The sequence below is a fragment of the Lottia gigantea genome (assembly GCF_000327385.1).
Source record: "Lottia gigantea unplaced genomic scaffold LOTGIsca_41, whole genome shotgun sequence".
In the NCBI taxonomy this organism is placed as follows: Eukaryota; Metazoa; Mollusca; class Gastropoda; family Lottiidae; genus Lottia; species Lottia gigantea.
This window is the reverse complement of record NW_008709421.1, coordinates 1,608,583-1,623,657: the sequence shown is the minus strand read 5'-3', so window position 1 is coordinate 1,623,657 and position 15,075 is coordinate 1,608,583. Positions and strand designations below refer to the sequence as shown.

At 32.0% G+C, this 15,075-nt stretch overlaps 1 protein-coding gene across 1 annotated transcript; it reads left to right on the top strand.

Moving 5' to 3' along the window:
* Positions 1 to 2,360: 2,360 nt before the first annotated feature.
* LOTGIDRAFT_217705 (hypothetical protein) lies at positions 2,361 to 14,594 on the top strand. The gene is made up of 6 exons (XM_009060260.1): positions 2,361 to 2,453; positions 6,065 to 6,176; positions 6,346 to 6,429; positions 7,310 to 7,503; positions 7,790 to 7,870; positions 12,132 to 14,594. The coding sequence occupies exons 1-6, from the start codon at positions 2,411 to 2,413 to the stop codon at positions 12,245 to 12,247; spliced, it is 630 nt and encodes a 209-aa protein (XP_009058508.1). The 5' UTR covers positions 2,361 to 2,410; the 3' UTR covers positions 12,248 to 14,594.
* The last annotated feature ends 481 nt before the right edge of the window (positions 14,595 to 15,075 follow it).

Genomic DNA, 15,075 nt, shown 5'->3' with positions numbered 1-15,075 from the left:
TGGATTGTCAAAAAAAGAACTAATAAAGTTGTCTCATGGCGGCAATGAACTTTTACTATTATTTCAAAAATGAATGAAAAGTAGCCAATTTTTATATTTGACAAATTTTTTCAATATTTATAAAATGACAAGCAGATCTAGCACGAATCCAACAAGACTCAGACACATGGTGATTGCCGTTGACCCGAATGAGATTCAGAGACTCACGTGAATTTTTAGGTCTGCCAAACAACTTTATAACAGAACAATCTCCTTATTGATAAAAGTATTTATCTATTGATTGTATCTTAAACACATTGATCTATCTGTAGATTGTTGTTCCTTTAGAATACATACTTCTTCACAATGTTAACAAACTTCGGACTTATACCTTGACTGCTATAGTCACCTTTCTTGTATCATGGAAGTTTGTTTATAAAGTGCTATGATTGAGGCCTTGACAGAAAATCTGTGAACACAAATTCCTGATAGGCTGTATTCACTGGTATTCAATTCACTCAAATTACTACATGTTGTGATACCAGAATAGTGGTTATTGCAGTCAAGATATAAATCTGAAGTTCATAATAACTTGACATTGTGAAGATGGAACAAATACTTCTCATACTGACCATAGAAAAATGCACATTTTAAGAACTGTTTTGTACAAAAAAACAATGTCAGTAGCAAAATACCAATTCAAATCAATGTAGGCTGCCTAAAAGTCATTCTTTAATTTCAAATGATGCTGTGGAAATAACATTTTTTACTATAAACATGACAACCCCCCCTTACCCCTCAAAATGGTGTGTTTTGCTTGCTCAGACTCACATTATAATAAAAGAATACTAATTCTGAGTATGAAAAAAAAAAATTTCAAGTCTCAAACTAAGGGTATTTATTTATGGTGTCATAACCAAACAACATAATCCCTGTATATGACGATAAATCCTTAAAACCTAAGTAATTGATCACTACATTATTTTATTTATCTATTATTTGAATATCTTAGATATTAGAATATTAAAACAGAACTTGAATCATGTTGTTACTAAGAGTTTCATGCTATGCGATCTTCAGATAATGTAAATATTAGATATTATTAAGAATTTTGAGTTTAATATGTAGGCTAAAGGGTGTGGTCTTAATGAAGTGTGTATTTATAGCATAATAAAGATGACTCATTTAAGACCTAATAAAACCAATCTAGTATAAATAAATGATCACAATAACACATTTCCCACATTCCCACAAAATATTTTGTTGCTACAATTTATTTCTATCTATCAGTCTATTAGTCTGTGGGTATGTCTGTCTGATTTAAAGATATTGTAATGTAAAGTATTATAGACTAAAACTAATGTGTTTCAAAACATCACTTTTGCATAGTTTCTTAAATATCACTAGCAGCATTTACTAAAGTAATGTCATAATGTGGTAAGTTTTAGTGGAATTCAAGAATCATGCAGATGTCTGACTGAAGATTGGAATAGTGCAGATAGTGAAATTAATATTATCAATGTCCCCAATATATTAAAAAGTTTTAAAACACCAAAGTGTAAAACCACTTTACAATACTTTTTCAACTGATTTTTATATGCCCACATGAAATTTTTGTCTTTCCACAATTGCTAGTAAACACTCTAGAAGGCCCAATTCTTAACAGATTTTGACGAAACTTGGTAATATTATTCAGTATAACGCCAAAAAGTTCAAAGAAGTGTAAGACTGAAAGTTGAATATTTCATACTTGTAATTGTTACTGTACTGCCAAATATTTTTTATTTAAAATGTTTGAATTTGACAATTTGTTGATCAAGGGATTTTCATTTTCTGAAATTTGTGAGTCATTACATTTCATCTGGTTTTAATAAACTTGGTGTGATTTTGGCAATATCTTGGAAAAATTCAAAATGTTCGAAGAATGATTTTTAGTACTTGCTGTTGAAGTTTTTAGAAAAAAAAATTTGTTCAGGAAGCTATAAATTTCAATCCAATTTTTGCGTGCTTATTGGAAGGTCTAATATCACTTTGAATTTAACAATATTTGAGTTCCAGTAAAGTTACCACTCATTTATCTGGTAGGACAAAAATTGCACATTACATTCAGCTAATTAAGTTTCACAGTTCTACAAGATGTTGGTGCTTGAGGCTGAATTTAAAAAAATAGAATAAATTCTGAAAACAAAGCAGTTGGTTTGATTATGGAACAGGCAATAACAGGTGTGGGTTTCTTATATACTTGATATTTTTCAAACAAACATTCCTAATTCGGCTGGTTCACTGTTCACAATCATTATCTAGAATTATCCTCGTTATTTTTGTCAACATTAAAAAGACAAAGTTGCATCTTTATAATAATGAACATTTTCTGTTAATTTCAGCTCAAAATGATACTACTATAACTTATACATGTGACTATAAATAAACAATGGCAGCTGTAACAGATGATCACTATGACTACATCTGGAAAGGTTCGTATTTTTATTTAGAAGATTTAGATAATATGATGCAGTGGTGGCTCCATCTTCTTAGAACTTGGGGTATAAATAGGGGCAGACAGACTAATTGTGAGGACAATGACTTGGATTGAGATTTCAAATGGGGAAGTGCATAGGTCATAGCCTCAAGTTTAGATTTGTAAACCGAATTAAGCCAAATGTGAAATTTGTAATGAAACAATACGTGGTAAAACGAAATAAGTGAATTATTTTATGTCAATAGTGTAAAGATATAGGTTATGTTTTGTGCTAAGTAATTTCCACGCTATTTGGATCAACTGATGGAAAGTAAAAACTTTGTGCAATCTTTTGTGAACTTTCTTGTAGTGGTACTGTACTGTACCAAATGATAATTGAGAAATTAAAAGATATTAATGTACAAAAAAGTTAATAAAAATGTTTTTAATTTACTGAGTTTTACTAAGGGCAAGTTTTTTATAGAACAAGTTCTTCCATTACATCCTTCCAACTTTGGTCTATGTTTATGCCATGTGGTGTACTGGGGATGAAGTCTTGGTTTTGGCAGGACTCTTCATGGTCCCGAAGCAGGTTTGGGCCTGTGTTTCACTCTGACTCTGGGAAAAACATGTCCCATTCAATCTCATCTTAGATGATCTCGAAATTGTATTCTGGTGCTATAGTAGTGGGTGTATTAGTATTGATCACGGTTGATCTTGTGGTTCTGACTGAGTGGGATTGCGCATCAAACGATGGTACCCAAGTGGTGGGTAATAGTGGTTTGCAGGCATATCTTCTTCTGTCTTCGTGTTAGCATTGATTGTCTTACTATTGATTTTCCGTTTCATGCTTTTTTACCGTTTCTATTTGATTCAGATGCGGGTTTTGTAGGTTTATTCTGACTGAGGATCTGCTTCGTGCGTCCTTCAGATGTGTTTGTATAAGTTGAAACGTTGTTTAAAAGTATTTCCATAATTTACAGGTGGCTCGATCCATTGTAATCTAAACAGTTGTTCTCATTTAATCCTCCAGGTTGTTTGGTTGCGAGGAAGTGTATGAAACTATCCTCCTGACGTAAGCGGCAGTTCAGTGATATGATGATGGTTTGGGGATTGTGTCCTATTTGATTAAAATGATCCGAAATGGATGTTTCCTTTTTGTTGCGAATGTTGCTGAGGTGGTTGTAAATGTTTGTTTTCTGCATGTGTCGCTTGTTTGGCCAACATATTGAATCTTGCAGAGTTTGCAAAATATTAGAAAGATTACATAGGGGGTTTCGCAGGTTAAATGGTGCTTGATGCGGCATAGGCGTTGGTTCACATGTGATCGTATGGAGGTGGTGGTTATTAGGTGCCTGCAAAGGGCACAATATTTGCCACGGTCCGATGGTGTGTTGGATAGTCTTGATTTCATGAGAATATCTCGTAGATTCTGGTTACATTTATATCTGACTAGTAATTTGTAATTCAAGAGGTGTTGAGTCTCCGAATTGTTGTTTAGTAGATGGAGATTATTGTTCATCATCTTTTTGAAGTTGGTTTTTGGTAAAAACGTGGTGGAAAAGGTGATGGTTTTAGGTTTGGTTTGTGTCTTGTTGTTCAATCGATTGATCTGGCTTTGTCGAAGGCTACATTGATTATTTCTTTTGGGTACTGTCTTCGTACAAAGTTTGTGACTCTTGCAAAGTGATAGCTATCTGTGTTCTGTGGTACTTGAAATACGGCAAATGCGTAAGGCTTGGCTGTAGGGTAAGTTCTGAAGTAGGTGAGGCAGACGTGTAGATATGCAAAGCTGTCGGTTGGTTTGGTGTAGAGTTTGGTTTGTAAAGAGTTATTAGAGTCTCTGTAAATGGTGACATCTAAGAAGTTGATGGTGTGGTGGCTGTATTCTAGTGTGAGTTTGATGCTAGGTAGATGGATGTTGACATCCTCCATGACTTTTAGGAGACTCTGGACAGTGGAGGGCCACAGGAAGAAAATGTTGTTTATGTATCTCCACCAGATGATTGGTTTTATCAGAGATTTGTTTAGGATGGTTTCTTCGAAATTGGACATAAAAATACATGCAATATTTTGGGCCGAAACTGTTCCCATACTACTTCCTCTTAGTTGTAGGTAGAAGCGGTTATTGAATTCAAAGCATTTCTTTGTTAGTATGAAGTAGGATCCAGGTGTGTACTGATTGGTCCTCTCGTTTCTGCAGTGCTGTTTTGCAGGTGATCATAGCTAGGTTTGTGAGAATAGAAGTATATAAACTGGACAGGTCTGCAGTGCAGAGTATGGTGTTTGGTGGATTTGGAATCATCTTCTTTATAAAAATCTTGATATTGGATATGGTTTTGATGATGTCTTTTGTTTTTGGTGTAGGAATGAAATTGAGTCTATAGGATAGAGCTTCCAGTTGGGTTGTGGTTAGGGTATGTTTCGAAAGGTTGATAATCAGGTTATTTAGTTCTTCGTTAGTTGGTTTGTGCCTCTGGAATTTTGGATTTTATCTCCTCTATTTGGTTGTGTATAATGGAATAGAGTGTATCTTTTTATCTATGCAGTTCTGTAGAAACGTAAGGTGGTTATCGCATTTGAGGGAACCTATGTGTAAGATAGGGAACCAAAGTATCGGGGAGGTGTTTCCCGATGGGTTGTTGATGGAGGAGAAATAAGTTTCGGTTCTACTTCAATCTGTTTTTGGCCTTTTGTTGGTGTTGGAATCTTCCATAATGGGTGGGGTTGGATTAGAAGAGAGGCGGCGAATGGTCGAGACTCTTAAGACAAGATGGATCTGCAATGGATGCAAGCCGCCGGAAAGAATGCGACAAATGTATAGAGGGACGACAGGAAAACAGTTTGTCTGGGCTTTATAGCAGGTTGCCGTTACCAGGCAAATTATTTCACACATGCGTTTAATAATTCCATTTGTCAATATGAAGGAATTTTTTATACAATCTGTTACACTTATAATCTCTGCTTTAGTCAGTTATTGGGGGAATATTTACTGGAATATTTTACTTTTTACGGATTCCTCTATGCATCATTGAGACCCTGACTGGCGAGATCTTATACAGAATTCTTCCGCTATACATTTTTATATTGAACATGAAAATGTTGTCATTGACCCTGTTTCGGTTGAATTTGTTACATTTTACAAGAACATTTCATATACTGGTAGATATTGGTAGATTTAGCTAAAACATGGTTTTGAACGCTATAAAAGGGACAGTTGTCAATTGATTTTGATGAAACTTAGTGTGATCATTGGTCAAGATGAATGGTTTTGAGTTATTGAACTACTTAAAATATAATCGGATTAAAAATCAATATTTTCCTTAGCTATGATATATCAAAATATGGTTTGTGAGAATAATAGAAGCCATAGATTGGTGTGAGGTCAAAGTGAATCTAACCAATCAAATCATTAACAAGGTCTGACCTTAAACAGTGATTTTACGTCAAATATGTCTGTTATTTGCAATGCACATGAATAAATGACTTAAAAAAATTGCATGTTTCTCATTGTTAATTCTGTGAGTCATTGATGGTTGGTTACGTAGCCTACTGGCATTCCCCAAATAGGGCCCGCGGAAATGTTGCAGAGGCCTGATTTAGATCATGACTTGTTTTATATTTCAGTTGTATTAGTGGGTGATTCAGGTGTTGGTAAAACTAATTTATTATCTAGGTTTACTAGGAATGAATTTAATGCAGAAAGTAAGAGTACCATAGGAGTAGAATTTGCTACAAGGTATGAGAATAAAATAAAAAGATTCTGCTTTAATGACTAATTTTTTTTAACGGTTTTCCTGGTTTAATAGTTTGGCTATTTGAAATTGCAATTCACTTTTATAAAGCTTAAGTTTAATTTAATGTATTTGTCTGCATAATAATTATGTTTGTTAATTATTGTTTTACAGAAATGTAAATATTAAAGGTAAAACCATAAGAGCACAGATATGGGATACTGCAGGTCAAGAAAGGTATAGGGCAATAACTAGTGTGTAAGTATGAGTATATTAGTGTCATCATCTTATAGATATATCTTTGTCTTACAAGCCAATGAACTAGTGATTTAATAATTTGATTCCAAATGTTTGGTGAAAATGCAAAAATTGGTTCATTTCAGGGAAATGTGTAGGGTAGCATGATGAGAAATCATTATTTCTGCCCTTCAGTTAAAGATGGGTTCCCTTTTTTTTATTTATGAAAATGAGAATGCTAATACTTATATGAATAGAAAGTAGAGGTGTTCTAATGACTTGGTAAAATACCAGTTTGTCTCGCGTGTCCATAATTAATTCATAATTAGCTAAATTATTAGAGAATTACCAGCAGAATTCCAATGAGTGACTGATCAAAAAAGGTCAAAAAGTCTTCTTTGTTTATCCAGACTGTACGTACATGAACATTTATGATTGGTTAAAACTCTTAATTACATGTAATAAGAACATAATGATATGATTAAAAATACATAATAATTCATTAGAAACACCAATTAATCAAATAGTTTGCTTAATTTGACACTAAAAAAAAAAGGGAACCCATCTTTAAACAAAATGTTATGTTTCCTTAAAAAAAAAAACACTACAAAATGAAACTTAAAACTTATATGCTGTGTATATATTATAAATGAAAGTTTTCAAGGATTTACTAGAGTGTCTTTGTAAATCCAAATAAAAGTTGACTAACCAATGGTACTAAAAATAATAATGAGACAATATGATTTTTCAAGATGTTCAAGTACAAATAATTGTCTTTGAAACAAAGGAAATCACGATAGGATGATTGCAAGCAGTATATTTATTTATGTTATATCTTTAACATTTTGGGGAATGAGGAATTTGTTCAATTTAATGACATTTTTCAGGTATTATTTTTCAGGTATTATCGTGGTGCTGTAGGGGCGTTGGTTGTATATGATATAACTAAACAGTTAACATTTGAAAGTCTGGAGAAATGGTTAGAAGAATTACGAGAACATGCAGATCCTAATTGCAGAATTATGTTAGTAGGCAATAAGATAGATCTGAATCATCTCAAAGAGGTTGTGCAAGATGAAGGCAGAGCTTTTGCTGGTAATTCATTCTATTTTTGCTTCAAGAAGTTACTTTTAAGAAGTGTGTATCTCTTTTCTATTGCATATATTGCAGAGCAATGTAGAAATATTGAAATAGATATAATAAAGTAGAACGTCTGTTTTATTATCTGTTTTGTACAATTTTATTGTGGTTTTTTGCATTTCAAGAGTTTTTTTCAAATGCTTACTAAATCATATTGATAAAGGTCAAAATACTAATATGCATATCTTGTTGGCAAAATTAGTTCTTAATTAAGTTAAATCTCTATGTTTGTCAATTACAGAAAAAGAAAGAATCTCTTTTGTTGAAACATCTGCATTAGATTCAACTAATGTTGGTGAAGCATTTAATAATCTTCTTGTAGGTAAGTGTATAGAATGGCCATTTTTTGTTCGTTATTCATAGTCATACATTCTCATAGTATTCAACCAATTTTTATACGCCCACATGAAATGGAGGGCATATATTGCCGTCACCCATATCCGTCGGTCCATCCATCCACAATTGCTCGTAAACACTCTACAAGGCACAATTCTTGACTGATTTCGACGAAACTTGGTATGGTTATTTGTAATCACTCAAGGATGAGCCCTATTGAAAATCAGACGAATCGAAAAATATTTACAATGAGTTATTGCCCTTGTTCATGAAACGCTCGTAAACACTCTAGAAGGTGCAATTCATGACGGATTTAGATGAAACTTGTATGAGTGTTCGTAATCGTAAGGATAAACCCTATCAAAAATCAGAAAAATTGAAAAATTGAAAAATATTTAGTATGAATTATTGCCCTTGTTCTTGAAAACGCGTTCAATTTTTAGCTCGTAAACATTCTAGAAGGGACAATTTTTGACGGATTTTGGCGAAACTTGGTTTAGGTGTTCGTAATCACCCAAGGATAAACCCTATTGAAAATCAGAAGAATCGAATAATATTGAGTATGAGTTTTTGCCTTTGTTCTTGAAATCATGTTAAATTTTTAGTTTGTAAACACTCTAGAAGGCACAATTCTTGAAGGATTTTTAATGAAACTTGGCTTGAGTGTTTGGTACCAGCCAAGGAAAAGCCTATTGAAAATAAAAAAATCAAAAAATATTTAGCATGAGTTATTGCCCTTATTCTTGAAAACTCGTTTAATTTGGAGCTTGTAAAAACTCTAGATGGCATGATTCTAGCCGGATTTCGACAAAACTTAATTTTATTATTCAGTACCGCGCTGAAGATTGAATATTTGTCTTCTTGAGTTTTCACTTGCTAAAGATTGAACACGTTTTCAAGAACAAGGGCAATAACTCATACTCAATATTATTCAGTATCGCCCTTAAGAGTTCAAAAGAAGTGTATGACTGACGGTTGAATATTTCATACTGGTGATTGTTACTGTACTGCTAAATATTTTTATTCAAAATCAAAGCTGCCAGGCAAGCTATCTTAATTCATCTGAATATCTGGCACCATGGTTCTTGACATCTATTTTATTCATTTTCAATTAACTTTAATGTGTTCTCTCAAAAATTCATATTTAATAGTTCAGTCTCAGATGTTGTTATCTGTTTATTTCTGATGAATCACACATTTTTTCAGTGGAAATGACGTAGGACAAAATCCATTTTTTACGTTTTTTTTTAATTTATGGCTCCAATTTTGATTATGTTTGACCTTTTTATGGTAATAAGTTCGCGCTTATGGCTAGAAGATAGCAATTCAAAGTTTTTTCAATTTTGGCTTTTGTCGCTGACTTTTTTAGCATCAGTTTTTTAGTTTTTTCACTTTTTTTCTAACTTCTACAATTTTTTTTAGATTGGTATGTAAACTTATAGATAGTTAGACATTTTGATTGTGAACTAAAATCAATTTTCAAAGTTTCGATATCACTTCCGTTTTAACGTTATTGAAATTTCAACTTGCAGATATTTGAAAAATTCTAATTAGTTATAATTGTCCCTATAAAAATGTTGGAATGAATAAATTTGACCCGGAAATATAGAATCAGACGCCATCTTGATACAACCAATTTTTACAAAACTCAAAATGGGGCCTCAGGGGTAAAGCCGATGTGTGTGATTTTAGTGTCTGTAGAATCTGCAATCGATTGCTAAAAAAATATGGAAAACCGATTTTTGAATTTTGGTATGGATTTTTTTTAATTTCCGGTTATATTTTGTCGGTAATTGTCAAAGGCTTATATTTTGTTACCTTGACCTTTAGTGACCTTGTGACCTGCACTAATGTTGTGGCCCCATATGAGATCTACCTAAAAATATATTTACCTTTGTCAAGCGATGTTAACTTCCGGTTCTAGAGCCATTTGAAAATCGCAATTTTTATCTTTAAAGAGCTCTGTCATGTGACCTAATTATCATATGACAAAATTTATTAATTTCCCTAATGTGTGCGATTTCTCCTTTCTGAAAATAAATCACACTTAATATATATTGATGAGTATTGCGTTTTTTAAAATTTTAAAATTTTACACTGACGTCTATAGTAACTATACATAATTTGGTTTTTGCCGTATAAACACGTGATAGCAGACATAACAAAATTTTGGGGGTGGGAGTGGCACGAAACCTACACATGAAGCCTTTAATTTTGTTGTACAATGTTTACATCCGTTTTAATAGCAATTTGAATATTGCGAATAGGACAATAATCAAGCAGAGTGCCAGGAATTGTCTTTAATGGTTGGAACATGAATTCCTATATTTCAAAATTTCTAAATATCGAAGACACTGAGCCATTCAACACAAAAGAAAAAAATCAATTCTACAAAGTACTTTTTAATTGTTTAAAAAGAAATTTAAAAATGTGTTAGATTTGTATCGTTGACCAGTGAAAAGTTTTAAAAGAAACATAAGGGGTATACAGGGTTCGCTCGCACAGCCTTGAAAAACCCTTGAATTCCCTCCGTTGCCTTGAAAAACCTTGATTTAAAAAAAAGTCTTTGAAAACACCATATAAAACCCATTTTCTCTTGAAAGGTCCTTGAATTTTGAGTTGAGTCAAATTGTGTATATTTTTAACAATTTAATAAGCGGACATTTTTATCTGAGTAAGATTTATCAACAGAACAGCCGTTACTGAAAATAATAAACGTTGACTTGGAAGTATTCAATATAGATTACATAGTGGGGGTTATGAAGCAACAGCCATGGGTCATGTAGTCTTGTTTGTCATCTATTATATCTACTATCTCCACACACCATGTTGATCGATTGATTATTATGTTACTCTTTATATAACTTGTAAGGTCACGTCTCGCGATGTCTATTTACTTAAATTAATAACATGCTTTTATTTTTCACTGTATTTGATCAATTCCCAATTTACGAGAATTTTAGTGAATTTTTTCGCTAATTTGGCAGAATGACCTGTTCGAAAAAAGTAATATTTCAGAGCTGGGCCCCACTGGGAAATGGTCTCCTTGGTAACATGTACCTCTTGATCGCCGCCATTGTTCTAATCTAAGTTTATCGCTATGTCCGGAAGATGTACTTTTAACCGATCTTGGTTACTAATGAGTGAATTTAGTAAATGGAGGTTAAAGATAACCGAAACCATGCTCGCTGTTCAGTTTGTGACAAAACTATAAACCTGGCAAAAATGGGTCTAGTGTTTTGACTCAATTAATCAGATGAAGAAGGTGGAATATCAAAACAAGAATGATTTTTGCAAATTCTTTTAAGTTCTGATGAACTGACACCTTTAATACTCTCACTTTGGGTTGATTGTGTTTCTTTGAAGTTCATTGAAGTTGATAATGGATGTTGCTTTTTGCATTCTCTCTTGGATGTAACCCTGGAGAACACATATAATACTTAATGATTTAATTTTCTTCAAAAAAATTTGATAATTGAAAATCACAACAAGCTCCATCAATGCTGCGGTTGGAAAACGTCGTAGAAGGTAAGAAAGGGAGTAACAATATTTCCTAGCCCAGCTACATGTTTCTGACATTAGCAATAATCAAACACCAAAGGAAACTTTGAATGATTTACCTTACTCCCCTGAAAAAAAATCAAATGTTATTTTGCTGTAAATTGGGTATTTTGCAGGCAAAACAATCGCAAATTGTTTGCAGAGGGCTAATACAAAATAAGGGTAGGCCATAGATCTTATCATTAATTTGTGAAGCAACGTGATGATTCAAAAAGTAAACAAACAAAAAGTATCTCTTAGTCTTACTCATGCCAACTCTTCTTGGCTTCCATTGTTAAATTTTATTGCAAATCCTTCAATAACTGAAAGTATGTCTTACTTACGAAGCTCTATTCCTTTCTCTTTATTTCTTTGGTTGTTGCACCCTTAACAGCAACATTTTTGATACATGGTCGTCGATAACGTCCACTGTCGCCATTAAACTCCAGTATCGTCACACAACTTCACATGACAAGCGTGGACTCTAGTTCTATTTATAACTCTATGGTGTATACATATCATAGAACATAACAAAAAAAATATCTAAACAATAAAATAGTCAAACCACACTAGTCTAAAGACACATGTCACAGGTTTAGTAGATGTACAATAATAACAATAGTGAAATAGGCTTCCATACCATACAAGAAAAGGCATTTCCTTCCCCCTTAAAGTCAATAATAGTAATAATTTTTGACACATTTCAGATATTTTTAAGACACAAGTTGAAGACCCACCAAGTCCAGCCCCACCTAAAGAAAGTGCTAGAAGATTAGAACTTCCACAAGAAACAAGTAAACCTCAATCAGATTGTAATTGTTAAATGTATTTTAAAGACTTGATTTTGAAATGATATTGATACACAACAATGATTATATCTTGGATTTGGACTTTGTTACATACTGTAATAATATATTGGCAATTCTTGTACATAGACAACAAATTGAAATCAAACACACATTTGAACTTGTACAATGGTTTTTTCTTTTTTGAGATCTGAATTTCTTAACTTTAACAGAATATACTTGCAGCAGAGTTTTAAGCTAATATGATCATTTTACCCACCCAAGGCCACAATGACTTAATGTGAATTTTATGACTCAGGCATACTATGCATTTCCAAACATAAACTTTCCAAAAAATAAAACATTCCTGAAACTGAGTTTTTTTTTTATGTGTGAATGAAAATGGATAGAGTATATAAATGTATTTTTTGTAACCTTTGTTTAACACAAATATGTTAAAAGAAACTGCAAATGTCAGAAATCCATAAATTTGTTTCTTTAGTGAAATGTATGTTAAAATAACTACAAATAGATGTATATATATAATAATATATGTAATAGAAATTCATGACCAGAAATGTCAAAAAAATTTTGGAACTTCTATAGCCTTTTAAATTCTACTTTTAAGCCTACTATTATTTATGTTAGCAACACCAAATTTAAATATTCACCCGAGGATTATGTTTAAGAAATTATGTTATGAGATTAAAAGTACAATATAAGCGATTGAAAAATTCAATTTAAACTTAAGTAGGTTATTTTAACATCCATAGTTGTTTTTTTTCATTTGCAGATTTTTTTTACACATTTAGGTTATTCTGGTTTTTATTTAAACTAGATTATTTTAAATTCTGTGTGCAATTATTATTTTGTTTTGAAATCAATCTTTTTCTTACAAATCAGTGAACTTTATGCATATGTAATATGAGAAAGTTGTGAAGAATTTCAATGAACTAACTAATGGTTTAGACATGGGAGATAATTTTGCTCTATGTGACTTGACTAAAGAAGATTTCTATCTACATCAAACATTTTCATTTAATAGTAATATTTATCAAACTAATGTTATTAACTTTGCCTTTATAAAACAGCCAAAATAATAAATACTTATTTGATTTTAAATATGCTATGATTAGTTTGTAGTGTTATTTGACTATTTTATGTTACATAAGTTTATGTTAAAATTTGTGACAGGTAATTCTACTACTTCCTGAAAATTGTCCATGACTACTACTTTTATTGTGGAAAGTATAAATGGCATGGCATGCTTACTCTTCTGGAACATCTGATGCCACTAACTAGGTATTCCTTTTATATATATACCTACATACATACACCTAATAACTCTATGTATTGCATTAGCCTCTTCATAATGTCGAAGGTATTAATTGGATCATATGATATCAATACAGCCAATCAGAACCAGAAAGACTGTGAACTAGTTGGCTCCTGGTGAAACATGTAGGATGAGCTTTCTGATTGACAAGCGGACAACCCAATTAATTTGCTACTTTTACCAATGTCAAAGATTCGTGAAAGTACCTAATGATGTCAAGGTATTAGACAGAGTTTGTAATGCTTGACATTGTGAAGAGGATCTTAAATCCCTTCCAGACAAGAAGATATATCTCTAGATCTTGAATGTATTATATTTCTCTAGTGTTAGTAACAGTTCTATTATTAGCATAATTTATTTGAAATATTAATATATAGATTATGTATCCTATACTAATATTAAACATACTATGTTTTTTTTAAGTTTGGGACCAATTTTCTTTTTAAGTATTTTTGATATATTCACTATTTTGTTTGAAGGAAATGTGATTTTCAATACGATTGTAATGCAGATCAAGATGTTGTTACCCATTGTATTTTTTCTATGGTTTGCTTTACTCTCCATTAATGAGCTGAAGAAGTTTTTCTTTCAAAAATGGCTCAACAATAATTTAAACAATCCAATCAAAGCATAGTTAAAAGGAGAGTGAGTAAAGTACTATAAACCAATTTTCATATCTGATTGGCAAACATAGCATTTAATTGGAGGGCAAGTAAAATTTACCACAGAAAATAGAACATCTAATAAAACAATATGAAAAAAAAAACTGAAGCCTTCCAGCTAATATATAAATACACATAAAACATAAAACACAGAAGTGTTGTGTAATGAGATTAGGATACATAACAATAGGTTTGGTTTTATTATATGCTTTAGTTTTTCTACCATTATAATATATATAAATAGATCAGCAAATTTCTTCCCATGTGTGAGAAATTTTTCTTATTTAAGCTTTATCTATATATTTCTTTTCTATTTTAGATTCCTTCAGTTCATTTTTTTTTTAAATTGTAAGTATTGAAATGATTAAAATAAAACTTTTGTTTTGTATTTCCTAAGTAACTTCATTCTTTCAAACTAATTGAAACCACTGGATTTGCGACCTGCACTGTATATTTTTGTTCAGTATTGAATATACAAAGTGTTTATTGAATAGTGCACTGTTGATTGGATAAGATATGGTGATTCTAACTTTGAATTAAATAAAAGAAGATTATGATTAATTTAATATCACTTGCTCAATTTGAAATAACAACAGTTTATTCATTATTGTTTTTGGATACAAAGGATGTTTTTTTAGAATAAACCCAGGAATATTATATATATGTGATGAAATGATCTATTTGTGGACATTATTTTTATACGCCCTCATGAAATGGGAGGAGTATATTGCCGTCTTCAATGTCCGTCCGTCCATCCGTCCATCCACAATTTCTCGTAAACACTCTACAAGGCACAATTCTTGACTGATTTCGACGAAACTTGGTATGGTTGTTGGTAATCACCCAAGGATGAACCCTATTGTAAATC